The sequence below is a fragment of the Scomber japonicus genome, chromosome 6 (genome assembly GCF_027409825.1).
Source record: "Scomber japonicus isolate fScoJap1 chromosome 6, fScoJap1.pri, whole genome shotgun sequence".
Lineage (NCBI taxonomy): Eukaryota > Metazoa > Chordata > Actinopteri > Scombriformes > Scombridae > Scomber > Scomber japonicus.
Window position 1 is genome coordinate 6,053,212 of NC_070583.1, and position 27,705 is coordinate 6,080,916.

A 27,705-nucleotide genomic window follows, 5' to 3' on the forward strand; every position below is an offset into this window, starting at 1 on the left:
TGAAACCACATACTGTGTCTTATATGGAACTTTTTTATGGCAAGCATGAGGGAGAACAATATGCATCAAAGGTGTATTGACACTGTGGTGGGTGCACTAACTAACTTATTAACTAACTAACTTATTTTCCTGTTATATTGTATATTTCTCATATTGTTTGATGTTTTACAGTAATAACCAACCACAAACAAAATGTATCTCAGTCACTTACTGTCAGTGTGTGGGTGTGTGTTTGCACATATGTGGAAATCTGTGTGTGTGTAGGGGGGTTTGGGGGGTGTGACAGGAGGTGGGGTTCTATAGCAGAGCATGTTTCAAAAATGTTGACTTTTGGGCTCAGCACAGTCAGACATGGGTCTTCCTGGGATTCAGATGTGGACATGGACACTGTTTGTCTTTCTGAGCTGGATGTTTGTGGGTCAAGTGGTGGCGGAACCGTAAGTTTACCTTCACAGCCTGAAAAACATTTAACATTATGTAATATGTTTTTTATGCAGACCAGATTATTGCCATTTGCTGCTTTTTTCCCAGCATGAGTTTCAGTAAGGTATCTAGTAGGTTGTGTAACAAATAACCGTTATGAAATTATGAATTATGTAGCTGCTGTGCTGCTAAAAGCTTCATCAGCTCTCTCTCTCTCTCTTTCTCTCATAAAACTACCACGATACTCGTCACAGTAACATTAAGAATTATTGCAGACACTAGTTGTTGTGATGTTTCTATATTTATAGACCAAACTGAGCTGACTGACAGCAGCAAATGTTGAAGCCTGATGTGTAAAAGTGCACTGCTGTTGCAGTAACACACAGTATGAACACAGATCTGAAGATTTGCTAATTTTAGACAAACCTATCTAAAGAAATCACCTGTGGGTGTCATTCTGCTCCAATTTACAGCGCTTTAGTCTGTGGTGAGAGAGGAGCAAAGCCACAATAAAATAAATTAATATAAATAAGTCAATAAGTCATCACTCAGTTTCCAAAATGAAGATGATATTTGCAGGTTTTGAAGTTGTACTGTAAATGTCAGGTTGGAGGCAGATTTGATTGCTGTATGGTTTAGTGGAAAAATGTTGATTGGCTGTCAGTGTTTCTATCATTCATCAAATCACTCTGAAAGTGATCCAACAATTGTTCACTACTGTCTTTGGCTTAACCTTCCTGTCGTGCTCCCGGGTCAAATTGACCCATCTGTTTTGACTGTTCCTTCTTTCCTTCCTTCCTTCCCTCCTTCCTTCCTTCCATCTGTGCTTCCTCTCTCCTTCTCTCTTTCTTTCCTTCTTCTCTTTCTTCCCTTCCTCCATCTCCCTTTCTTCCTTCTTTTGTCCTTCCTCCACCCTACCTTCTTTCCTTCCTTCCTTTTTTCCTCTGTCCTTCCTTCCTTCCTTCTTTCCTCCCTCCCTCCGACCTTCCTTCCTTCCTTCTTTCCTCCATCCTTCCTTATTTCCTTTCCTCCCTTCCTTCCTTCTGTCCTCCATCCCCCTTTCTTCCTTCTGTCGTTCCTTTCTTCCTTCCTTCCCCCCTCCCTGCCTTCTTTCCTTGACTCGAACACAACAGGAGGGTTAATAGTTGTGGTGTGGACTCCACCATCCACTGGAGTTACAACCATTTTTAAAACTATATACTTATAGTTATAGTTATAATTATAGTTCTTGATGTGAATGGGCCTTTACTGTTACTGTTGTCTTAAGTCTCTTGTGTTGGCTCAAGCACTTATGAAATGAGACAAGCTCTTTTGAATTTATGTTATTATAAATTTTGAATACTACTCTCTCCAAATGTTTTATTTCTTTCATCTCCTTTACTAGTTTTTCTAATTTGTGCCAATAATGAAGACTAAATATTAAGTTTGTTTTCATTGACAGAGGGGCTTTGCAAACTTCTCAAAGTGCAATGTATTACAGTAATAAACACAATGACCTGGTTCTGAACCCGTACATGAAAAAAGTAAAAAAAATACTTGTTCCCTGCTCTTTTATGAGATGTATCTATTTAAATTGCAGTCATTTATAGGATTGACTTATGTTGATTTCTGATGTAAAATGAATGTCTACTTTAAACAAGGAACTGTATCAGATAGCATCATACCCAATCGAATTGTACCTAATCGTTCCATATTAAAATGTATCACCCCTGAATTGTATCGCACCCCATGTATCTAGATCATAGACTGTAGATCTAGATGCATATCGGCTCGTCTGCACACCCCTAATATCTACTGTATGTGTGTATGTTTCTGTGGCTGTAGACAGTACATGGTAACCTTTCCTGCAGTTCTTGAAGCTGGAGCTGAGACCAAATTCTGTGTGAGTCTCTTGCGGCCCAGCGAGAGTCTTGTCATGACCGTCACTCTGATGTCCAAAGAGACGAACACAACCCTCTTCAAGGAGACATCCAGCACAGACTTTCATACCTGCACACAGTTTCAGGTCACGTCCTAAGACGGGCTTTGATTCATATTTCATTTTCTTTATTTGACAAAAGAATGTTTGTATCCTAAATGTTCGTCTAATATTTTTACCATTGATATTTAGACTTGAGTTACATAAAAAATGTTTATCTCCAGATTTTTATATTTTTAGCAGATTAAGCAAAAAACAATGTAATGATCCTTTTTCACAGGCTCCTTTAGTGCAGAACAATGTGGTGCAGGAATTGGAGGTGGAGGTACAAGGCGACACATTTCACTCAAAAGAATTGAAGAAAGTCATGATCAAAGTCTACAAACCAATGACATTCGTCCAAACAGATAAACCAATCTACCTCCCTGGACAAACAGGTAACTTTGAACAGATGATGTAATATGCATCATAGTACAATTCTTTATCAAGTAAAGCTTCTGCATTCTTGTTAGCATGTGTTGTCTTTCCTGACTGCAGTACCACATCCATAGTGTGTTTGTATATATTCTCTCAGCCTTTAGCGTAGTGCATGCTGGTTTTAGTTTCAAACCCTCTTTGAAACTGGAATAATATAAGAAACAGTAAGAACTGAACTGTTAAACAGATAAGACAGGTGCAGTGCAACAGTAAACTGAAGACCTCTTAGTACATCTTAGTACATCACATTGATTTTGACAAATAGTGTTCCAAGTTAATAGATGCAAGACAGACTAGCACAGATAATGAAAAGCTATTAGTGACTTTTGCCTCAACTCATTTCATTTGAAACTTTGATAATTAGACAATGTCTGGCTGGATAAAAGAAACACATTTCAGCAGCCTGTTACAATGTTTGACACTATTGTCCATGAGTTGTAAAACATCCATGTAATATTTTTCCATTTCTCTCAGTACATTTCAGAGTCATTTCATTGGACACCAAGTTTAAACCTGTCAGTCAGCTGGTGAGTGTTTAAACTGTCATCTGTTCACGATGATGTTTAAAAAACAATTTAAGTACTTCTGAATGATAATGGTGCAGGTTTTAATTTGTACCCCAAACCATTAATCACATGATAGTGCTCTTTAGCCTGGGGTATATGTTTAATCACTATGTATAAATAACTCAGTGTTAGGGCTGCTGTTGATCCTCTGGGTTAATAGTACAACCAGAGCCCCCCTTAGGTAAATCTGAATGTGATGAGTCAAAAGTCTTCAAATATGACACTCAAATTTCAAATGTTGCAACATTTATCAGCAGGGAAACATTGTGAGAGAATAATGAAACAAAATGAAACTGCGTTAACATGAAAAGACTTCACAGTATGAGATATACGGAAGTCAATTTTATTTTTCAATGATGAATAAAAGCAAGAAATAGAAGGCTGCAATCTACATTGGGTGTCTCGCTGGCTGCAACTGTACTTAGAACAAAACACCGAAACGGCTGCTCATCATTTAACAGAACAGTAAAATATTTACAACAACTGGATTGTGGCACATCCTTCTACTAGAATGAGTAACCTTTTTGTTGTGTCTGATTTCAATGAAACACATACTAATGTTTCATTTTATTTGAGGAAGCTTATTACATTATTTAGGTTGCTGTTAAAACAACCAAAACAACCCACACTTTAACTAATTTTCTGCTCTCTTTTTACAGTACGACACTATTGAACTTGAGGTAAGACGGTGGTAAACAAGAAAATACCCACAACCTAATGTTTTTTTATTCATGCTTATTCATGTTTTTATTGTTGTGAAATTGTATATGTACAGGAGTAGTTCAGTTAGCCAGTGGTGATTTTTATTCCAGTATTTTTTTCTTTACTGATGTGCCATTATGTACCGCTATAAACCTCCATTGTACAGTGAGTACTACTCTCCATACTGACCTTAAAGCTACAGTACGGCTTGAAAGTTTGTGAACCCATAACAGTTTCTCTATTTCTGCATAAATATGACCTAAAACGCGATTTGATTTTTACACAAGTCCTAAAACTATCCATCCATCCATCCATCCATCCATCCATCCATCCATCCATCCATCCATCCATCCATCCATCCATCCATCCATCCATGCATGCTCTGCCGCTTATCCAGGGTCGGGTCGCGTGGGGCAGCAGCCTAAGCAGGGAAGCCCATACTCCCCTCTCCCCAGCCACTTCGTCCAGCTCTTCCCGGGGGATCCCGAGGCGTTCCCAGGCCAGCCAAGAGACATAGTCTCTCCAGTGTGTCGTGGGTCTTCCTCAGGGTCACCTACCGGTGGGACGTGCCCTGAACACCTCACCAGGGAGGCGTCCAGGAGGCATCCTAACTAGATGCCTGAGCCACCTCATCTGGTTCTTCTCAATGCGGAGGAGCAGCGAGTCTACTCCGAGTTCTGTGTTCTCTGCCCGCATTACTGCAGACGCCGCACCGATCCGCCTGTCGATCTCCCGCCTCATCATTCCTTCACTCGTGAACAACACACTGAGGACTATGGACTCGGATTTGGAGGTGCTGATTCTCATCCCAGCCGTTTCACACTCGGTGGCAAACAGATCCAATGAGAGTTGGAGGTCACGGTCTGATGAAGCCAACAGGACCATATCATCTGCAAAAAGCAGTGACCCAATCCTGAGACCACCAAACCGGAACCCCTCAACACCCTGGCTGCGCCTAGAAATCCTGTCTATAATGATTATGAAAAGGACAGGTGACAAAGGGCAGTACAGGGAATGGACGGCCCATATCAGGGGGTCCGATACCCTGTACTCCCGGAGAACACCCACGGGACTCCCCGAGGGACACGGTCGAATGCCTCCAGGTCCACAAAACACATGTGGATTTGTTAGGCAAACTCCCATGCACCCTCAAGGACCCTGCAGAGGAGCTGGTCCACTGTTCCACGACCCGGACGACTCCTCCTGAATCCAAAGTTCAACTATCCGACGAACCCTCCTCTCCAGTGCCCCCAGAATAGACCTTACCAGGGAGGCTGGGGAGTGTGATCGTCCGATAGTTGGAACACACCCTCCGGTCCCCCTTCTTGAAAAGAGGGACTACCACCCCAGTCTGCCAATCCAGAGGCACTGCCCCCGATGTTGCAGAGTTGTGTCAGCCATGACAGCCCCACAGTGTTGACGGCGCACTGCTTCCCCCTCCTGAGACGCCGGATGGTGGTCCAGAAACTCTGTCCACACGATATTGCAGAGTCATGTCAGCCATGGCAGATCTCATCCATCCCCGGGGCCCTGCCACTGAGGAGCTTTTTGATCACCTCGGTGACCTCAGCCCCAGAGGTAGGAGAGCCAACACCCGGGTCCCCAGGCCCTGCTTCCTTACCGGAAGAAGTGTCGGTGGGTTTGAGGAGGTCTTTGAAGTATTCCTCCCACCGATCCACAAAATCCCGAGTCGAGGTCAGCAGCGCGCTGTCCCTACTGTATACAGTGTTGACGGCACACTGCTTCCCCCTCTTGAGACGCCGGATGGTGGTCCAGAACCTCTTCAAAGCCGTCCGGAAGTTGTTCTCAATGGCCTCACCGAATTCCTCCCATGTCCGGGTTTTTGCCTCAGCGACCGCTGCAGCTGTCGGCCCCTGCCTGCTGCCTCCGAAGTCTCACAGGCCAAAAAGGCCCTATAGGACTCCTTCTTCAGCTTGATGGTATCCCTCACCGCTGATGTCCATCAGTGGGTTCGGGTATTGCTGCCACAACAGGCACCGACACCTTACTGCCACGACACTGGTCAGCCGCCTTGACAATGGAGTCACGGAACATGGCCCACTCGGCTTAAGGTGTCCTGGTGCCAAGTACACATATGGACACCCTTATGCTTGAACATGGTGTTCGTTATGGACAATCTGTGACGAGCACAGAAGTCTAATGACAAAACACAGCTCAGGTTCAGATCAGGGGGGCCATTCCTCCCAATCACACCCTTCCAGGTCTCACTGTTGCTGCCGACGTGAGCGTTGAAGTCCCCCAGCAGAATGAGGGAATCCCCAGAGGGAGCACTTTCCAGCACCCCCTCCAAGAGTCCAGAAAGGGTGGGTACTCTGAACTGCTGTTTGGACAGCATCCACAAACAACAGTCAGGATCCGTCCCCTCACCCGAAGGCAGAGTGAGGCTACCCTTTCATCCACTGGGGTAAACTCCAACCCCTCTCGAGATTCCAGAGCCCTTGTTATGCGTTGAGGTGAGGCCGACTATATCTAGCCAGAACTTCTCAACCTTGCGCACCAGCTCAGGCTCCTATCTCACCAGAGAGGAGACGTTCCATATCCCTAGAGTTAGCTTCTGCAGCCAAGGGTCGGACCACCAAGGTCCCCGCCTTCAGCCGCCGCCCAGCGCGCATTGCACCTGACCCCTTTGGTCCGTCCTACGGGTAGTGGGTCCACTGGAAGGGGATCCCATGTTTCCTCTTCAGGCTGTTCCCGGCCGGGCCCCATGGGTGAAGGTCCGGCCACCAGGCGCTCGCCATCAAGCCCCACCCCCAGTCCTGGCTCCAGGGGGGGGGGGGGGGGGGCAGTGACCCACGTCCGGGCAAGGGAACCAGAGAACCATATATTGTGCTCATCATAAGGGTCTTCTGAGCTACGTTTTGTCTGGTCCCTCCCCCCAGACCTGTCTGCCATGGGTGACATAAAGCCCCTGACAACTGAGCTCCTGGGGTCATTGGGACACATACAGATTAATTAATAATTTCCCTCAATAAATAAACAAGCGTAACATTTTGGACTCATTTGTTTAACTGATGTCTCTTTATCCAGTTTTAGGACTTGGATGGTAATCTGATCTCATTTTAGGTCATATTTATGCAGAAATGGATCAAGTTCTAAAAGGGTTCACAAACTTTCAAGCAGCACTTTATTCCCTCTGAATGCCACTAAACTAGAAACGAGGGCCGAAATCCACAATCTTTGTTCTGTGCAAATATATGCATTCCAAAGGTCAGCTGATGGTAATATCATGCTTCAGCAAACTCAGTTAGCTAAATCAAGTCAATATGTTCCAAAGTTACAGACTGTTAAGTACACAATTCCCTCTTTTTGTTTCTACACAAAGTTGCTGAGCTGTGGTGGAGGGATACATTCTAGTAGTTGTCAGAACTGACTTTTCACTTACATGAAGCACATACTATGCTACCATATAATGCTGCTGACATTCTTCTACTGAGTCTTGGTGCAATTATGTTCATTTTGCCAGCTGTTGCCAGCAACCCTATCCCTTCAGGATACCACAAAGGAAATCTCTAGAACACAAAACAGATGCAAATCCTAATCCATGTCCACCACTGAGGCAGGAGGATGTTGAGGTGGCTTGGAGAATAACAAGAACAGCTAGTGACTGACCTTAAACACTCAGAGTTGGACCAGGTTGTTATCAAAAGTGTAGTGTTCAAAAATTACAGATTGCAAAAATATTCCCGACATCTAATCTGCAAAGAAAATGATCACTTCTGGAGCACCCTGATGGCCGAGTGGTTAGAGCAAGTCATGTAATCGCAGAGTCCCTGGTTTGAATCTAGCCAAGGAACTATGCTGCAGGTCATTCCCCTCTCTATCCCTGTTTCCTCTCAGACTCTCTGCCATTTACTATATAAATAAAGTTAAAAAAGCCTAAAAACATATATTTTAAAGAAATTAATCCCTTCTAAGGTCCTCTTCCACAGTTCAATGAGGAAATTCAATCTGTGGACACCAAAAAGAGGACATTTCATTTGATAGATTCACTTCACAAAATATCCACTCAATTCAGCTAACTGATGTTGCTGAAGCTTTGGAATGTATGTTTACAGGGAATGGGGGTTGTGGATTTTGACCCTCTTCTTCTCATTTCATATGCTGTAGTTGCATATTGTTGACCACAGCTTTACGGTCACTATGGAGAGTAGGAACTGTTAAATCGACTAAGACCCATTTTTACACATTTCATGGCACATTGGTTTTGTATCAAGACAAACTTGAAAAAACCTGAACCTGGTGTTGGTGGATGTTCACTGCACATGAATTTAGTCATTTTGAGTGAGCCACCACTATTGCCCAGCTCCAACATTTGGTAAATACATGTTCTTCCCAATTATTTGTTTAACAGGATGCTAGAGGCAACCGGATTGGACAATGGCTTAACACCACAGCCAATGGTAAAATATTGCAACTGTCTTACTCCTTGAACTCAGAGGCCACTGAAGGAACCTATAAATTAATTGTGTGGATTGATGGACAAAAAAACAATCACCATTTCAAGGTGGAGAAATATGGTGAGTTGTATTCCTTTTTTCATTTCACTGTTTGTAATGAATGAAGAATAATATCTATATTTTGTTCTCAGTTTTGCCAAAATTTGAGGTAAAAGTTCAAGTGGCAGATGAGATAAGCTATGGAGATGAAGAAATCAAAGTTGACGTCTGTGCAAAGTAAGTGGTGGGGCTTTCTCACAGATGCATTTGCCTCATGACCTATGATGATATGAAATTAAATCTGTATTGTTGAGTTGGTGAACCTTTTTTGATAATGTGGTGATTTTGTTAAAACTTCCCATCTAATCAGATATACTTATGGACAGCCTGTGCCAGGCAGCATTGAATTTGAGCTGTGCCGACCCAGAGGTCGGCACAGCTCGTATAGGATTGTTGTGTTTGGTGGACATGGACAGAGAGACCCTGACATGTCTATGCCGTGCTACAGGGAGATAAAGAAGGTACAGTTGATTTAACTACATTAAACACATTGATTGTCATGATGGCCTTTATTTCAACTGATATACATAGTGGAGGACTGAACCTCTTCAATGACCTGTTCCTTGATGGCAATCTGAATTGAACTTTTGGGCTTAATTCTGAAATCAACATATGTATCTTTTAGTTTGGGTTGCATACAGTTTAATAGTAATAGGTCCACATTGAGTGAAAACAGTTGCAAAGACATTCTGAAGTTTACAGATGCGTCAGTGGTTTGCTCAGAGCTTTGTCATGCCTATGAGCAGACTCACAGCGACAATTGTGCTCATGTGTTTTAATATTATATTTTTATTTTTGTTCTATCTAGACAGAAAAGAATGGCTGTGCAACATTTAGGATCCCAATGTTCACTTTTACTAAAAATGCCATAAGGTTCCTGCAGGATAAACTGTTTCTCAAAACCAGCATGGAAGAGGAGGGGACAGGTAAGTTTGAGTTATTTTTCAAAATAATTAAATCATTGTTGTTTTAAGATATTTTAACACTATGACACACACGCTGTAGTAACATAGATGCTTTTCTTGTAGGTATTTCACACTCACAAGGGAAAACAATAGTGCTATCTTACACCGTTGGAAAGTTGTCTTTTATTGACACACCCAAGATTTATAACAAAGGGGCAATTGTGGAGGGAAAAGTAAGTGTGATTCTGTACACAGTGTAACTGAAGCCATGTGCATTTCCAATACTACATCTTTTTTATCTCCATCAGGTTAAAGCAGTTTATTTCAATGATACACCTATTCCTGACAAGCTGGTCTACTTGTTTCTGGGTGAAAGAAAGTCAGCACGAGGCCAACAGAACCTCACTACTGACAGCAATGGTATCGCCACTTTCTCAATAAACACAACTAATCACAACGACAACATTCAACTAAGAGTAAGTCAAATATTCTGGTATTTTAATAACATAGTCAGACATGATGACAGTAAAATATGCAGATGCAAAAGCTACACTAATAAACTGTCATGCATAATATGTCTCTTAATTTGGAGTGATTTTAACATCAAATCAACCCGAATCAATGCATCAACCCCTTTCTAATGGGCAAAGTTGAGACATTTGTTTGGTAACATCCAATATAAGAGATGGTTGACACAATAAAACAGCCCTCGTCCTGTGTAAAAGTGGATTCTGAAGTTCAGCTGAAGCTAATATGGAACTTCAATAGTTGAGTTAGTTGACCGACAACTCTTGCCATGAAATATGGGAATGTGAGTAGAGTATTGTCTTTATTTGACTGACTCAACACCTTAAACCTGGTTTCATTTATACAAAATAGGCCAAACTCAGATTTTTCTCAGATGGCCTTTACAATCTGTATAACATATGATACCCAGAAGGAAAATTAAAAAAAAACGCATTTACACAGAGGAAGAGGACACGAAATGCTGTGAGAGGAAGAAGCAGTTAATTGCACATGATGCGTGAATAGTGATAAACAAAGATGGATACAAAACTGTATGATTCTCCTGAAAAACAGACACCACGCATTTATAGTGGTGATGAGCAGGCTGGATACAAAATTAGGGCTTCCTACACGCACCCAGTTGAACCAAAGTGAGCAATATTCAATCTGATAGAAGCTTCATAGATACAACGGTGAAAATGAAAGATAGAGACTGGGGAGCCACAGGACAGACAGACTTTACTTTTACTTTTTTTAGTATTGCTACTGGTAGTAGGACTACAAATGGGTTTTGCATAGCTGATGACTAAACGGTCCATTTCATAACATAACTCATAAACTAGAAAAAAGCCCTTTATGACTTCACAAGTCAAGAATGATCTCCAGCAGTGTTGGGCAGTAAAACATTACATTAAAATGATTAATTTCCCCAATAATGAGTATAAGTACAAGTATAAGGGATTACAATTTCCAAAACAATACAGTTACCAATCAAAATAATACTGCATTACTGCGTCACCTGAATTTGATTTATTTGTTGTCCTAGGTAGTTTATCTTATGATGACATGTACGTGTGACAGGTCAGGGTAGGTCACGTTAGCTACGAGCCAAAAAGCTAAATGGGATGGAGGATGAGGGAAAGGGAGGCGGCACACATTCAACAACTGGCATAGCTGTCATTTTTTTGAGTTTGTGTCGGTAAATGACATAAACATTCATGCAAATTATTTTGTTGTCTTTGTGTGAGCAGCAAATACTGTCAACTGTGATAAGTACAACATCTAATTTATAAAAGGGTCTGATATGGCAGCACAGAAATATGAAACGTATCAGAAACAAAACACAGATACTCACAGAGAGGTGTCTATGCCAGCGTTGCATGCATGCACTAACAACACAAATCAGATTCCAGAGCAGGACATGGTGGTAGAGAACAAGATCTGAAGAAGTTCTTCAAAAAGTATGTCGTAGAGGAGATGTTACCTATTTCCAAAGTTGACTCATTTTGACACATTATAGAGAAAATACCCACAAAGAGTGAAAGACGTTTGCTGGCTACCTAAAGAGAGAATATGTGGTGATAGAATCTAACTTGAAGGCCACACTCAGAGAGGTAGACTTCCTTTCCACCACAACTGACATCTGGGCAAAAACAGTTCAACTTTTGAGCACTTAGGTCTCTGTAACATGTAAAAGAATCAGATGCATGCAGACATTTGATGTTATTGGTGCAGAGCTATAACAAATTCATTCATTGTATGGACTGCTTGGCAAAGTTTTGGACACTGTGATAGACAATGCATTTGCTTGTGTACTGGACAGCAAAGTCGCACTTCATGCAGCTGCCAGTTGTCTGAAATTCAAATTCTGATGGCTGAGAGATGAGGGTAAAAGATTATGTCTAGAGATAGAATATCTTCAACTGGCCAAGTCAAGCCCCTGATCTCAATCCGACTGAGCTGCATTTCCCTTGCTGAACACCAGACTAAAGGCAGAGACCCCACTACAAGCAATAGCTAAAATTGGCGTGGGAGAGCATCACCAAGAAAAACACAAAGATACTTCAGCCAGTCATGCACTGGAAAGGAATGTTTGAAAAATATTAGATATGATGCTTTTGTTTGATTTTATGACTGAATGTTTCTTGTATGTGACACATTTTCTTGGACACCAAAGACAAACCAGATCAACATATTTTGACAGTTTAATGAAAAATAGAGACTGTCATAACCATGAGCAATCCACGACACGTTCAGCTTAAACTTTGGAACCATTGTACCTTATTTTAAAGAATGTACTGAGATTACATCTACAGATACAATACAAGCTAAATGTTTTCATTTCGATTTAAAAGTTTTGTCTATTTAGGAACGTCATTACTTGCCCTTTGCCTGGGACACACTTATGCCTATCAATAAAGTCAGAGTTCTGGTTAGAGTTCTTACCACATGTTAAAGCTTGACAGACCTGTTCAGTGGAGGGAATTCACAGAACATCATCAAAAGTCTCTTTGTGATCTTTCTACCACTGACAGTAATCCTTTAATCCTTAAATAATGATAATTAGCCATAACTGTTATATATTTCATTATTTGTGTTGTTGGCTTTTTAATAGCACTTCTTTTCTACAATCCAGGCTAGCGTGACATTATTGCCGGAGCGAACATACCAGAATCTACACCATGGGACTGCAGATCACACACTATCTATGGTCAAGCCATCTTCTCCTCATTCTAAAACAGTCAGCTCTCTAGAGGTGAAGAAGAAGTTGAAACCACTTCCCTGTGATGGAAAAGCAACCATATATATCCAATATGCTATAGCAGGAGAGACCGAGGGCTTTGTGGATGTGATGTGGTTGGTGAGTACTGGGTTTAAAGAGCATTTACACTTTGAGATGAATCACAACATCAAGGCTACAACCTACCATTAAGCCTTTAACTGTTCTCAAAAAGAAAATTAGAAATATTTCCTTAGGGCAATAATAACAGTTAATGTTTTTCAAATAGACCCAACAGTTGTGTTTTTTTTAATATAGGCCTCTACCTTGATATGTCACTTCATGGTAAAAGTATCAAATACATTTACAAATATAAAAAACAGAGAAAAAGTCAAATGAAATGCTGCCTTTAAAAGTGATAAATCAGATCTGGTGGTGCAACAGCATTATTTTTTGATCAACTATGTACTGTTCTAATGTTAGTAATATGTTAGTATGCCCACATTTGTCTTTTTTATTATTAATATTTATTACCATGGAAATAGTTGTTTTTACCAGTGTTAGTATTATGTACGTATGTATGTATGTATTTTTGTGCGTGTGTATGTGTATCCATACACACACACACACACACACACACACACACACACTCACACATATATATATAATGATAATACTTTAGCTCCACTACCTTTACCATAAAATGAATATTTGTACAGCATGTTTTTGTTTTGTTTGTTTTAAAATGACCCTTACTAGATTTATTTTATTTTTTATCAATAAAATATGAAATAATAATCAGACCTCTGAAAATATATATTGAAAAAATATGATACCTTTTAAAGTTCCAGCAATCATGTCTCCAGTGTGGGTTGACTTTTTTTTTTTTTGAAAATGTCGTGACTCAAAATGTGCTCTACCAAACAGTTAAGCAGAACATTAAACTATAGGGGCAGACACACATCATGTTTGAAGCTAAGATTTGAGGATTGACTGATGGGGTCAAGTCAAGGTGAGTCCCCCTGTACTGCAGAGAGTATTATTTTATTATGCAGGTTATTCAGGTTTCAGTACAGACGTACAGTTAGGATTAAATTCACCCTCACATGCAGCTCCCTCTGGAAAGTTTACAGTTCATGTTTCTTTTCATTTCCACCAGATATTATCCAGAGGAGCCATTATCGGACAACAATTTCATAAGGTCGCAGTGCTTAAGGAACCCGGTAGGTGAAGAGTAAGAATAATCTACCCATATATTGAGATTTGTAGACACATTCTCACTTACAAAATAGTGTTTAGTAGGATTTGTGTTGCCTTGGTTGATGTATTTGATCATAACATTTGATTTTCTTTTTCAGTGACTGCAGGCGAGTTGTCCTTTCAGTTGAAAGTGACTCCAGATATGGCACCAATGGTCCAGATTGTTGCTTATACTGTCCTCCCCAGTGAGATTGTGATCGCCCACAGTGAAGACTTCTCCACAAAGAAATGCTTCAGTAACAAGGTCAGTGTGAAAAGAAGATGATGAACCTGAGCTTTTCAGATTTACATATACATTATATGTATGTGTAGTTTAATATTTTGGCTTCTAGTTTCACAGGGGTTTGATTAATCTGTGCAACAAGTAAGTACAGTGTCAGACTGGGACAATATTTCAGGCCAGGCATTTGACTTTATTCCAGACCACATGTGGCCACACAAAAACAACAATAAGAGACAGTAACTTAAAACAACACAGTATCAATGAAACAAGAAAATGCAATACATATAACAAATGTGAAGATCATAAAAAAGGTGAAATTACTTCACTACCATAGGCTTTTTTAAATAAGTAAGCTACGTTAACTTATGTTACAATGTCTGTTTCTGTTCCTTTTTTCTGACCTTCAATTTTTTGCAATTTGAACATAAACACATGGCTGCAGATTTAAGACAGCAGAACTGTAATATCCTTGGTTTCTGTCCATCAACCCTAACCCTAACCCTTGTTTGTTATATTTTCGCTGGTCAAGTTGACTTTTCAAGTCAGGCCAGAACGACTATCATAATGGAAATATGTACTGTGATAATATCTGTCATCTAGGCTCGGACCTTGTCACTCCCGACAAGGAAACACCAAACTCAGCACTGCAGAGTTGGGAGTGACAATAATAATTTCCCCTGGCATGCCTCATTTCATAGCTTTCTTTTGTCAGATGAGAAGCAAATGGAACTATATCTTAAGAAACACAATCATGAAAATCATGAGCTACATGGGTTGTCAGCTAAATCTGCTACGGATTAAATCTAATCATGTTTTAAGATAACTTCAACGCATTTCCATTCACCACTGAGATCCATCACCCCTCTAGACAGACAAATCTGTGGGTGAACAATCAGTTCATCTTCCTAAACGTTTCTTTTATGTGCATACTGTCATACCTTCTTGTATCAGACAATTTGCTGGAGGAATATACAGTAAGTTTACACCTTTTTAAGATCTGTATCTCTTTTATATTTGTTTCAGGTGTCAGTAGAGTTTTCTCCATCCTCAGCTGTCCCAGGAGAGGAAACCACCTTGCAGTTAATGGCCCAGCCAGACTCTCTATGTGGTGTGAGTGCTGTGGACCAGAGCGTCCTCATCAAGGAGCCGGGGAAGACTCTGAATGTAAACCAGGTCAAGATCAACCACAGCCAATACATTAGATGACTTTATTTATTTATTGTGTTCTGTCTTACATTTGTTTTGTCTTACATTTTGGATTTGTAACAAACAGCAACTACTAAAGCTGAAGCAATGGCCACTAGATACTCCAAATGACTCCTATTTAAAAAACAGTAACTTCTCAGGATTGATTGTCACACGGGTTGGTTGTCACATTCATCAGATCTCGGTCCGTAGAGGGCGCTGTTAAAAAGTTTTGGCACTGAAAGTTTCAGAATTTAGGTTTTGCTTCTGGAGTAAAGTGCTTGACATTGAGGTGAGAGAACGTTTAGTGTTTTTCATGTGAAAATGTAAATATCCAACTCTTCAGTGTTTCTCTTCTAGGCTTTTACACAATGAGTTTATAGTAAAACAATCATTACCATTAAAAATATGAAGAGTGAGCGATAGTTAGGTAGATTAGGGAGACAAACAAGAGCCATACTCCTCTAGATGTGATGCTCAGAGCAGTCAGAGAGGTGATAATGCACAATATTGTAATATAAGGGGGGAAATTTAGGAATGATCTTTCCTGTTAATGTTCACTTGGTGCAGGCGACTTTTTTAAGACTGTCTAAAAAAATGGGGATGGTTGTCAGAATCAGATAAAGGACAGTAAGACCACTCTATACCTACCTGACACTTTAGGCTTCAATTACAAATTAAAAGGAAATCTATTCAGTATACAGTTTATTAGAAATTCAAATGAAAGTAAAAACTGTGACTGCCAACCCCATTCTCCCCTACTAAGTCAATCATTTTCAACATTACAACCATTATGGTGTCAGTCGCAAAATTAAGGCTTAATTAAGAGGTGTGCTGGTAGTCATTTTGACTTATAGGCTTCTCAGTATTTCACTCAATTTAATGTTACGTGATTACAATAGGTTGGCACAATTGAGCTAATGTAGCTAACGTTAACCCAAGTGTGCAGTTCTTGGTGTTCAACTTGAAAAGAAAAGACAGCACTGACCATAAGCTGCAGTTCTTTTTTTTCCTAATTTTTTCTCCTTTATTTGTAAGTACATGGCATAGAGGCCTGCAGGAAATAGAGAGAGACAGAGGAATGTCATGCAGCAAAGATCCCTTGCCCTTGAGTCAAACTAGGGATGCTGTGATTATGAAGCATGTGCTTAACCACTCGACTACGAAACACCTCCAGTTTTAGGCTTCAAACTGACTCCAATGTGAACCAATGGGTGATGTCACACCTTTTCTATGTCCATCTTTATATAGAGTCTATGGTTTGTAATCATAAAGTTGCACGTCTGTATCCTGGGACTGGTAGGGAGAATGTATTTTTAGGGAATACTTTCCATTTCTTATTTTCTCATAAGATGTTCCAAAGCAGGACACTGAGTGGAACTGGCCTAGATACTCATAATCTTCTCAAGTGAACTTGTTAGGTTTCTTATGTAAGTCACAAACACAGTGCAACAAAATGTTAAGTTTTTTGTGCTAAATAAGACATTAGTATCTGGAAAGCAACAGCAACATTTTTTTTATGTTAGCTCCTGACATAAGTCCATCACCAGTGGTAATTTGTATGAAGATAAGTAGTCATTCAATACATGGATTCCACCTTTTATTATTAGTCCTGCTAATTGCTGTTCACAGTTGTCTAATGTTCTGAACACTTGCAAGTCATAACATACTGTATCTGAATCTCTCCCATCATTGCCTTCCATCCCATGTGATACGAATGAAGTGTTTTTGTAGGTTCTCAGAGATGCATACCAAACTGATGTACATTTTGTTATAAAAGAGTGCCCTATAGTTGTCAAGTTGACTTTTATATCTTTCTTTCTTTTCAGATATTTAATTTGTTGCCTGTTAAAAAAGCATCTGGTATTCCAAATGATATTGAAGATCATGTAGGGTGTATAAATGTGAGACAACGAAGATATATTTTGCCACTCCCTGGATATGGTGATAAAGACGATCCTTACTCCGTTTTTGAGGTAACCCTTGTGTACTAATTCCTAAATGAATTGCTGACATCTGCTGTGAAAAAGCAAAAATACTCAGTAAAAACAGCACAATACATAGACACTGCTTTGAAGTGACATTTTTAAATGTTGATGGTTTGTGTAGAAATTGGGCCTGAAGATGGCAACAAATCTGTTTATCAGGATGCCATCATGTGTGAACTTCAAGGGAACACCTTATCACAAGACCAGCCTTCGTGGTGAGACTTCTTCCTTTAGCTTTATCAATTAACGCATGCTGAATGCTTACAAGCTATAACTTCAGAAATGTTCACTGTTTCAAGTTGACCTTTGATTCTGATTGAATATTGTCCTCTTTCTTCAGTTTATGAGCATCACCCAGTACTACTTAGTACTACCTCCATGGTTGTGGGCAGTGCTCCTACAGGAGGGCGGTGGGAACATGGAGCTGCTCCACCAATAGAGACAGCCCGCAGTTTCTTCCCTGAGACTTGGATCTGGGACCTGGTGGAAATTGGGTGAGTTTGATCACAAGACACTTTACATGATGTTATTTGTCAGCTCACAAAGACTTTGTTTCATTGTTTTGTTGAGTATTTTCAGCTGGATTAATATGTATAATATGTATATGTTCATTGTAGTCATCATGTTTTGGGAAGCCAATCAGCCTCATGAAGTCTCTTAACAAGCCCCAGTAATGAATTGAAGGCAACCATCTCAGAGACAAGAAAAAGAGCAACTAAAACAATCTGAAGAGATAAAAGATAAGAGATAAAAGAGAAATAGAGCTGAACTGACTCTTTCAATGGACTGGTAGTAAAGAGGCTCAGTTGTATCTGAGCAACTCAGAAGTTCGCCATCAAGGACTAAAATACAGTAATAACTGTTTCCTATCTCCAGTCCATTGATGCAGTAACGCCACTACAGCAAACATTGTGAGGAGTCAGCAGTGGCACACAGTTCTGGGCATCATTTGAAACTCTCCAGAGGAAATGCAGATTGTGATTTTACTGTAGTCATTAAACATAAAAATATATTGACAGCTCTGATAGAAGTCCAAACTATTTCACTGTGTAAAACTGGAATCTGTAATTTCAGACTTTCTAACAGGACTGTGTGCAGTGCATTCAGGTTGCTGTAGGATTTCCACCTTTAGAGCAATAGGCAAAGTTTTTCTGTTTTAGTCTGTGAATGGAACAAATCTTGAAAATATTTGTGCCATTCACAGTTTTCATGTATGATGGCCAATGTCCCTTACAGACACATGCACACACTTGGACACTCGCACACATGCACATGGTATGCACACATACTGACTTGCTCTCATTTTTCTGTTTTTATTTTTTATATTGTTGCTATTTTATATATTTTACACATATGAAATATTTGAAATAATTGCACCACTTGTACAAGTGATGTGCAATTATTTCCAAATCCAACTTGCACCACATGTACAAGCAAACCTCATGGAAAAAAGAGGTTTAGGACAGGAAGGCATAACTGTTCTTGCCAGAGGCCCATTGACCAATCTGAGATAGTGAAAATATGTTTCTCTAACTCACGTAATGTGTGTGTGTGTGTGTGTGTGTGTGTGTGTGTGTGTGTGTGTGTGTGTGTGTGTGTGTGTGTGTGTGTCTTGTTCCAGAGAGTCTGGAACAAAAGATGTGTCCTTAACTGTCCCAGACACCATCACCACCTGGGAGACGGAAGCTTTCTGTCTGTCCCCTCATGGTTTTGGCTTGGCTCCTCGTAAAGAGCTCACTGTCTTCCAGCCCTTCTTCCTCGAGCTCACCTTGCCCTACTCCATCATCCGGGGGGAACACTTTGAACTGAAGGCAACTGTCTTCAACTACCTGTCCAGCTGCATCATGGTAATGAATGCTTTCACACTCACAATACTAACACGTCAAAATCTGAGACACAACAAAATACATTTGCACTGCATGCTTGCACAGATTAGAGACACAGGTCTCACATACAGCTCATTAAGTTATGTTAATACAGTAACATGTTAGCAAACAACTGTCTAATTACACATACTGCAGAAACAAAGCAGCATTAATATGCCCTTTCAGTCCAGTTTGTGTCCACCTTATGAATGTAAGTATTCAGTCGTCTGTCTTCTTCAGGATCTCTGTTGCTAGGTTTGTCAGAGTATATTTTTATTTTGCATGGTAAGTTTAGTGAGAAGACTGAGACTCATCTATACAGTCAAAAGCAGGTGCACCAAACAGATGTAATCTGCAACCCCTCCATTATAGTTCATTTATTTTGTGGTATTTAGTTAATAATACCAATATGATGTAATATTTTTGTAACTTGATTGGTTTAAAAGTGAGATTACGTGTCTTGAACAGGTCAGTGTGACACCAACACCCTCTTTAGATTACACCCTCACCCCTCTCTCTGATGACCAGTACACTTCCTGTGTGTGCGCCAATGAACGTAAGACCCTCAGCTGGAGCCTGGCACCCTCAGTCTTAGGTAAGTGTCACACCTGTTTCCTGTGTAGAGATTTTCTAAATACAATCAGATTGTTAGAAATATTATATATTTACATGTTTTATGTTTCTGATTTCCCACATGTGGTAATAAATCAATTACAATAATTTGACAAAAACTGATATAAGTTGTTGAAATTGAAAGATGTCTTTTAGGACTTTTGTGAAAAAAAACAACTTTTCATGCAAATAAACATTAACAAACATTATTATTAAAATGTATTAATTAGACTAAAATAAATTATAAGGAAGAAGAAAAGGGATTTGCTTTTCATCCCCTTCACATTTTATACTTTCAAACTGTGTCACAGTGGAGAGGGATCCACCTCTAATAAAACACTCCTAGTTATATGTAGATCATTGATCTTTATACATTGGTTTATGGTCATTATTAGGAGTCATGAATGTGACAGTGAGCGCTGAAGCTGTGACATCCGACACATCATGTAACAATGAGATTGTAACCGTGCCAGAGAGAGGTCGCATCGATGTGGTCACACGGTCTCTCATAGTAAAGGTGGGCACTTTTAATACAACATGACAGAAAAACTGTGTATACTCTACTTCTGATGATAAAATAAATAATCAACTTTGACAGAGCACATGTGTTACTTACATGATCTTCCATCTCTTTCCTTCTCAGGCTGAAGGAACTGAGATGACAAAGACTCACAACTGGCTGCTCTGCCCAAAAGGTCAGTATGGTTTAGAATAGGAATTTCCAAGTTTTTATATCGAGGATGCAGAACTGCTGCCCTGTCAGAGTGTGCATGTGGCAGGCATGGAAAACACAATATCTTCTCCACAAATTCCTCCTCTTGGAGAGACTGATTTTTAGTCAAACTCTCTCTGCTAAATGTATCTCATATATGATATTTAATTGTTGTTATTTTTTAAATATATTGTGGATATAATAACATTTAAACACCAGGACCAAGAGCAAGCCCAAAATGTACATTTGAAATTGAATATTTAAAACAAATCCAGGAATTTTTGGGTTTGGAAATTGTAGATATTTAACGAAGTAATAAATCTAAATGACATATATAATAAGACAGTTGCTTCTGCTTGTCTGTCTCACATTTGAGGGATTGTTTTCTGCACCGTCACTCATACTTGTGTTGTTGTGTTTTTTGCTATAAACAGATGATGCTTTGACAGAAGAAGTAGAGCTACAACTCCCTGAGAACATGATTGATGGGTCTGCCCGGGCTTCACTATCAGTCCTAGGTAAACAGATTCCTTGTGATCAGTAATGTGCAGTGAGGTCCATGGCTGCTTAGGCAGGATCAGCCAGAGTTTAAATCACATACAAATATATATATTATGTAGAATTCAATATTAAAACCACTACAAAGTCAGTCAAATGCTGCTGTCAAAAATGTAGCTCAGCGGATTATAGCACGCACACAATTACTGCCAATGAATTTTCTGAGACATACATTCACCTGCATTTCTACAGGATTTACAGCATAGGAGCACCTAAAGACAAGAGCACAACAAGAAATCACCTGTATGTCAACAACACAGGACTTACAGCTCCAGCACACTCTATAAGACCAACGTTATAAACACTGCTCGCTCTTTATCACATACCATTAAACCTCTAAGCAAAAATAAGTCTGAAAAGCCTTAAATAGCTATTGTATGATATTATTCATATAAGTGCACAACATAGGAAAACAAAAGTTTTGGTGTCGGTGCACCGAGTGGGGGGGACACTTACTTTATTTGTAGATTTGTGGATTTTTCGTGCTTCAGCAAAGCCCTTGGCAGGTTGTTCAGGTGCAATATCCGCCAAAAAAAGTAGACATGGAAAGCATAACAGCTTGCTAGCCTGACTCCATCCACAAAACCAGTCTTTATTTTTGTACCATTCCATTTGGAAAGTCCTCGCAATGTTTTGTCCCTTCCTTTGGGTTAAACCCTTTAGTTCAGGGGTTGGGTTCCCAGTTAATGTTACGTTTTTCCCCCTCAAAAGACAAGGTTGAAAATATTTTCAGATGAGAAATATCCATCTTCACTAGCTGAAATCACTGCACAGAGGTTACAACAGCATCGCGAGACCTTGGGCGGGGGTTCGGGAAACCAACCCACTGTAGAGGCAGAGCAGCGTTGTGCCTCAAATTACCCCTTTTCCACCAAGCTGGAGCTGGTGCTGGTTTGGAGCCAGAGCCTGACTAAGCACTGGTTCTTTGCTTTTCCACCGCCAAAGCTCCAGCCCTGAGCCTCAGAATGGGTGCCAGAGCGAGCACCAATTCTTTGCTGGTCTAAAGCAAGAACCGATTATGTCAGCGGGCTGGGTACGTTATACAGTGACGTAATCACGTGGCTCCTTGCTGGTGGAAAAGCAACAGGTTCGTAAGAGGTACTCGGGTTAGCACCTTAGCACCAACTGAGCACTGGCTCTAGCACCAGCTCCGAACCAGCACGGGCTCCAGCTCAATGATGCCTATTGAAGACAGCATGAGAAAAGACTACGCATGCGTGAACCTAAACTGTTGCGTTCATTTCACTTGCGGCAGACAGGCAGAGGTTGAGTCTGCCTCAGCCTCATGTATTAACATACGCCAACTTTGAAAACAAGCTCTCCTGAGTAGTGGCATTCCTTATATTGTTGAAACAACACATTTCATGTTTTTATTTTTTATTTTTACAACAATAAATCAGCAATCAAAACAAAATTTAAAAAAATATTAAAATATTAAAAAATATATGTATAATTTTTATTTCTTTTTCCTCATTAGCCTAGGTGAGGAACTGCTTACCCTGCCTCACCTGACTGCACACCACTGCTTGTGATATATATTAACTATCACATAATAAAACAATGCTGGCAGGATAACTGTCACTACATGCTGAAACACTGACATTGAAAGCATTTTCCCGTTTTTGATAATAAACTTAATCATGACACTTTTTAACCATGGCACTTTCATACAATATGCAAAGTGTATACAGTAAACAGTATAAAGTAACTATGAAAGCTTAGGAGTCAAACAGATGCTTGTGCAGCAACCACTTACTACAATGTGTGTATGTTTACATTACTGCTGGCTATTTCCAAACCATATACTGTAGGTTGATTCATTAAATTCCAGGCAGCCAATTGTTCAACATCAGTGGGCATATAACAGTGGGTACATGTGTCTCCCAAATCAATGCAGAAGTTAAAGATGAGGCTAGTTTAATTTCTTAAGAGGTCAGTGTTTCTGTGCAGGTGACATCCTGGGTCGGGCCTTGAAGAACCTAGATGGACTGCTGAAGATGCCGTATGGATGTGGGGAGCAGAACATGGCTCTCCTGGCCCCCAACATCTACATCCTCCAGTACCTGAGAAACACAAATCAGATGACCCCAGCCATCAAGGAAAAAGCTACCAATTTCCTGACGAGTGGTGAGTTGGTATTGAACACCCTATTATTCCATGTGAATTATGTGAGAGGGATTCAGATCATTCACATTACAGGTATATTACAGGAGTATGTTTACTATGCCTGTAACTACCCTATGTACTGAGGTTATATCATATTTTCACTGAGGTTAGCTCATATGTGTTAAAATGTTTCACTATTAACTACAGCTATCACTAAAATGTATTGAGTAGAGTGGAGTTATTACAATATTTCCCTCTTAAATGCAATAAATGAGTAAAAGTATTAAGAAAATATGGACAAGAACCTAAAATCTGAAATGTGTGTAATCAAAATTACCAGCTGTTAATTTGGGGCCTTGCAGGAAACCACAGAATGCCTGGAGTAACATACATTCAAGTGCTCAGCACCAGATCAATAGTGTGCTAAGCTGGTTATGAATATGGATGTTGAAGGAAGGAAACAGCAGAGTAAGTGAGGTGTGAGAAGCCTTGAAACAGGCTGCATGAGTGCTTCAGGACTGAGGCTTTCTGAGCTGATGCAATTCATGCATCTCAACCTCAAAGTAATGGAGGCCTCTCAAAACTAGTAAAACGGTCTATTTCACCAAACTTTTGAGATAATAATCATAATCATGATTTGCGTGCTGTGATTATAATACAGGCTACCAGAGGCAGTTGAACTACAAGCATCATGATGGCGCTTACAGCACATTTGGAGGTGGAACACCGAACACTTGGTAAGAAAATGACTGAATCACAGTGATGTCTGTCTGTAGACACCTGAAAAACAGATTTCAACGCTGGACTGCAGTGCTAATTAACTGGTATAATCAGTGTATCAGAGTGACAGGTGACACATTAACAAAGATTAGGCACATCTCTTTTTTGTAAATGTCTGACCCTGTTTAACTTATCTACAGGTTGACTGCTTTTGTACTGAGATCATTCGCCAAAGCACAGTCTTTCATCTACATCGACCCAGCAAAGATTGAGCAGTCAAAGACTTGGCTGGAGAGAAAACAACGTCCCAATGGCTGTTTCCAAAAGTCAGGAACACTCTTTAACAACAGAATGAAGGTAAGTCATAGAGTCTGTATGAAAATGAGGGCAGTGTATTTCTCATCACTATGTTAGAGATACAATCTTGTGTTTGATGTCTCTATGATGCTTCGTCTCTACAGGGTGGTGTATCTGATGAAGTTACTCTCAGTGCTTACATCACTGCTGCATTCTTGGAGATGAATATTTCAGCTGCTGTAAGTACTGTGGATGACAAGTAACTCTCTTTTTTCAAGATAAACAGAGATAAACAAAATGCATACATGTAGCAAAAGAAGAATACAACAGCAGAGACACGGTTTCAAGTTTTGGCAGTGGTGCCGCAGCTTCATCGTCAAGCAAACACAGTTGGTGTGTTCCTGGGTAGAATGTCAGTGGGGGATGATGTTCTTGTTCCTGCAGCAGGGACTTGTTTTATTGTTGGAATGTATTGTTTTATAACTTACAGTACAGTTTGTTTGTTTGTTTTTTGCATATTTGTCTTACATCTATACTGTAAATATCAGTGCTGTGTTCCAACACTTTGCTTCCTTAACCTCATCTTATTAGACTGCAAGTGCTGTTTTTCTTTTCTTGTCTATGATTTTTGAATGCCTGATTTCGACCAGTCATCTCCTCTATTTGTGTTGAATTACAGTCAAAAGTTTGGACACACTTTTCCATTCAGTGTGTCCTAACTTTAACTGGTCCTATATTTCTACACAAATAGATTATATTAAAATAATGAGTAATAAAACTATTCTGTTGCTTTTTAGAATCTATTGAAATTGAGAGAGTGGATCAAAATATGTATATCACATTTTTTATCTGTTACAGCATCCTGTGGTGAGCAAGAGCTTGTCTTGCCTCAAAGAGTCCACCAGTGACCTCAACAACACCTACACTGCAGCTATGCTTGCGTACGTCTTCACCATGGCTGGAGACATGGAGACCCGTGCTCAACTACTGGAGCACCTAGACAAGGTTGCATTACATGACGGTGAGTTATAATCCTAAAACAAATCATTACTGCGTCACTACTGTTGAGATAGCTCATCTCATGCCCATGTCTTTCTGTTTTTTTTTTGGTGGATGCTTTTAGGGGGTTTCCTCCACTGGTCTCAGACAGCAACAGAAACGTCAGCCTCTCTGTCTGTGGAGATCAGCTCCTATGTGATGCTGGCCAAACTCAGCGCCTCCCCTACTGTTGAAGACCTGGGCTACACCAGCCGCATCGTTAGATGGCTGACAGGCCAGCAGAACCATTATGGAGGCTTCTCCTCTACACAGGTACATCCAGAGCAGCTGAGGTTAAAGCAGAGCTGCACTCCAGGCTGTCAATTTATTTTCAACAGTGTGTGTCTTAATTGTGGGGATTTTCCATGATGTGTAAGCATGCTCCAGTCATCTTGCTGTTAAAAAAGCTGATGCTAAACCAATCTCAAGTTGGAAACAACAGGCCTGCTTTGCTGCTACCTTTCATAAGTGAAGATCTAAAGCAGTAATCACACACCTTTGAAAGGGCAAAATCCCTGACCTCAGGTTTGGTGAGTACAAACAGTAATGTGTGTGTGTGTGTGTGTGTGTGTGTGTGTGTGTGTGTGTTGTAGGACACAGTGGTAGCTCTTCAGGCTCTGGCTCTCTACTCCACTCTGGTGTTCAGTCTAGAGGGTTCAAGCACAGTGACAGTCCAGTCTCCCAGTGGCCAGATGACATTTGATGTTAACAATAGAAACAAACTGCTCTACCAGGAGAAGACACTGCAGGATGTGACAGGAAAGTACAGTCTGGAGGTGAAGGGAACTGCATGTGCTGCAATGCAGGTGGTTCTTGTGTCTCTTAACTTTCTTCTTCTGTACACATAAATACTCTATGCCAATACACTACAACTCTTATGTCTTATGTCAATCTTAGGCTCCTGAATTAAAATGAATGAACATTAAAAACTTCCTATTGCACTACTTGCCAGATTTCTCTTCATTATAACATCCCAACCCCTGCTGGTGTGACCACTCTCAGTGTCAAAGTCACACCAGAGGCTGACTGCCAATCTCTGAGACCTAAACTAACTCTGAACCTTCAGTCCCTGTAAGTAATGTGCAGCAATTAGATCTAACCTATGGCCATTATAGAACACAGAAAATCCTGACATGTTGTTGGAGGTTATTCAAGACATGGAAAAGCGCAGCTGTACTATTTGTAACATCACATATTTCATGGTTCCCATACAGATTTAGTGGAAAAGAGAGCATGACAAACATGGTGATCCTGGATATCAAAATGCTTTCTGGATTTGTCCCACATCCAGAGTCTTTGAAGCAGGTAGCTTCCTATAGTAATTTTAACCTGCAATATTTGTGTCATTTGCTGAAGTCATGGTAACACAGCTGAATATCATGCCTTCACAGCTCAAACGCGCTGTGCTGGTGGATCGTGTTGAAGTAAAGGAAGATCATGTTCTCATGTACTTAACAAAGGTGAAAGGAACTCACAGTGGTTAAATACAAGACAATGCTCTCCAGATTTATCACTGATTGTGTTTTTCTTCTAACAGTTAATAAAGAACACACCCATCAAACACAGCATAGAGCTCACACAGGAGCTCGAAGTGCAGAACCTGAAGCCTGCCTTGGTTAAGATCTATGACTACTACCAACCAAGTAAATCACATACTCGGTTTTTCTATCTAACTGTACAATTATCACAACTACAAATTCAATGTTCAATGTTTTGTCTGACATACACTGGGATTTAACCCAACCCCTCAATGTCCTGAGCATGAAGTTATTTTGTGTTTGGGAATTTTTGGAGCTTTCATTGTTTTATCTGTTTGAACTCTGTTATCTAATAATACTTTCTCCTCTCAGGTGACCAGGATGAGGTAGAATACATCTACCCTTGTGCTGCAGGTAACAATCTCTAACATAGTCAAGCTTATATAAGCAGCACCACAAAGTAAAACTCAAATATTGCTCAAGAACCCTGGCACCCTTGTTTATGGTACATTTTCTTATAACTATCTCAATTTTTAATACTTTTTAATTACATTTAGTTATTTCTCAGAAAGATGTAGGACATTTTTGAATCAGTCAATAAGATGTAAACAACACATAATGATTAATTAACTATAGTATTAAAGTGAATGTGTCAATTTAGTAACCAAATGAAGCCAAAGAAAGTTACTGAAACATGCCGATTGTGCGCACTTGAGTGAAGTAATCACAATTCTTCTCTGATTTGCAGCTTAACGAGTGAAGTGAAGTCACACATCTCAAGCCCCAGACTCTTACTGATGACACTAATGTATCAATACAGTTTAATAAAGATAAACTACATTTAATTTCCATATCTTGTGTATACAATAACACTCATAAAGGTTTTATTTTAATGTGATGAAAACACAAAGATCTATCTAGCATTCCTG

General features: G+C 40.1%; 1 protein-coding gene and 1 long non-coding RNA gene across 2 annotated transcripts in view; one reads left to right on the forward strand and one right to left on the reverse strand.

The window, feature by feature from the left end:
• LOC128360818 (uncharacterized) overlaps positions 1-2,241 on the reverse strand; it is a 33,738-nt gene extending 31,497 nt beyond the window's left edge. Inside the window, exons 1-2 of the long non-coding RNA XR_008321520.1 lie at positions 1,555-2,241; positions 850-1,144 (exon numbers count right to left, since the gene is read on the reverse strand). This is a non-coding gene — a long non-coding RNA (uncharacterized LOC128360818). The remainder of the gene's footprint in view (positions 1-849; positions 1,145-1,554) is intronic.
• LOC128360816 (alpha-2-macroglobulin-like) lies at positions 312-27,638 on the forward strand. The gene is made up of 36 exons (XM_053321331.1): positions 312-437; positions 2,248-2,428; positions 2,622-2,778; positions 3,293-3,345; positions 4,044-4,064; positions 8,459-8,624; positions 8,696-8,780; positions 8,914-9,064; positions 9,412-9,529; positions 9,632-9,741; positions 9,817-9,984; positions 12,651-12,875; positions 13,894-13,957; positions 14,093-14,238; positions 15,241-15,390; positions 17,232-17,378; positions 17,512-17,605; positions 17,749-17,884; positions 19,012-19,237; positions 19,724-19,850; positions 20,263-20,384; positions 20,511-20,562; positions 21,014-21,097; positions 23,088-23,264; positions 23,905-23,980; positions 24,164-24,320; positions 24,425-24,499; positions 25,119-25,281; positions 25,384-25,571; positions 25,892-26,104; positions 26,251-26,369; positions 26,513-26,603; positions 26,690-26,758; positions 26,836-26,941; positions 27,149-27,190; positions 27,525-27,638. The coding sequence occupies exons 1-36, from the start codon at positions 352-354 to the stop codon at positions 27,527-27,529; spliced, it is 4,350 nt and encodes a 1,449-aa protein (XP_053177306.1). The 5' UTR covers positions 312-351; the 3' UTR covers positions 27,530-27,638.
• The last annotated feature ends 67 nt before the right edge of the window (positions 27,639-27,705 follow it).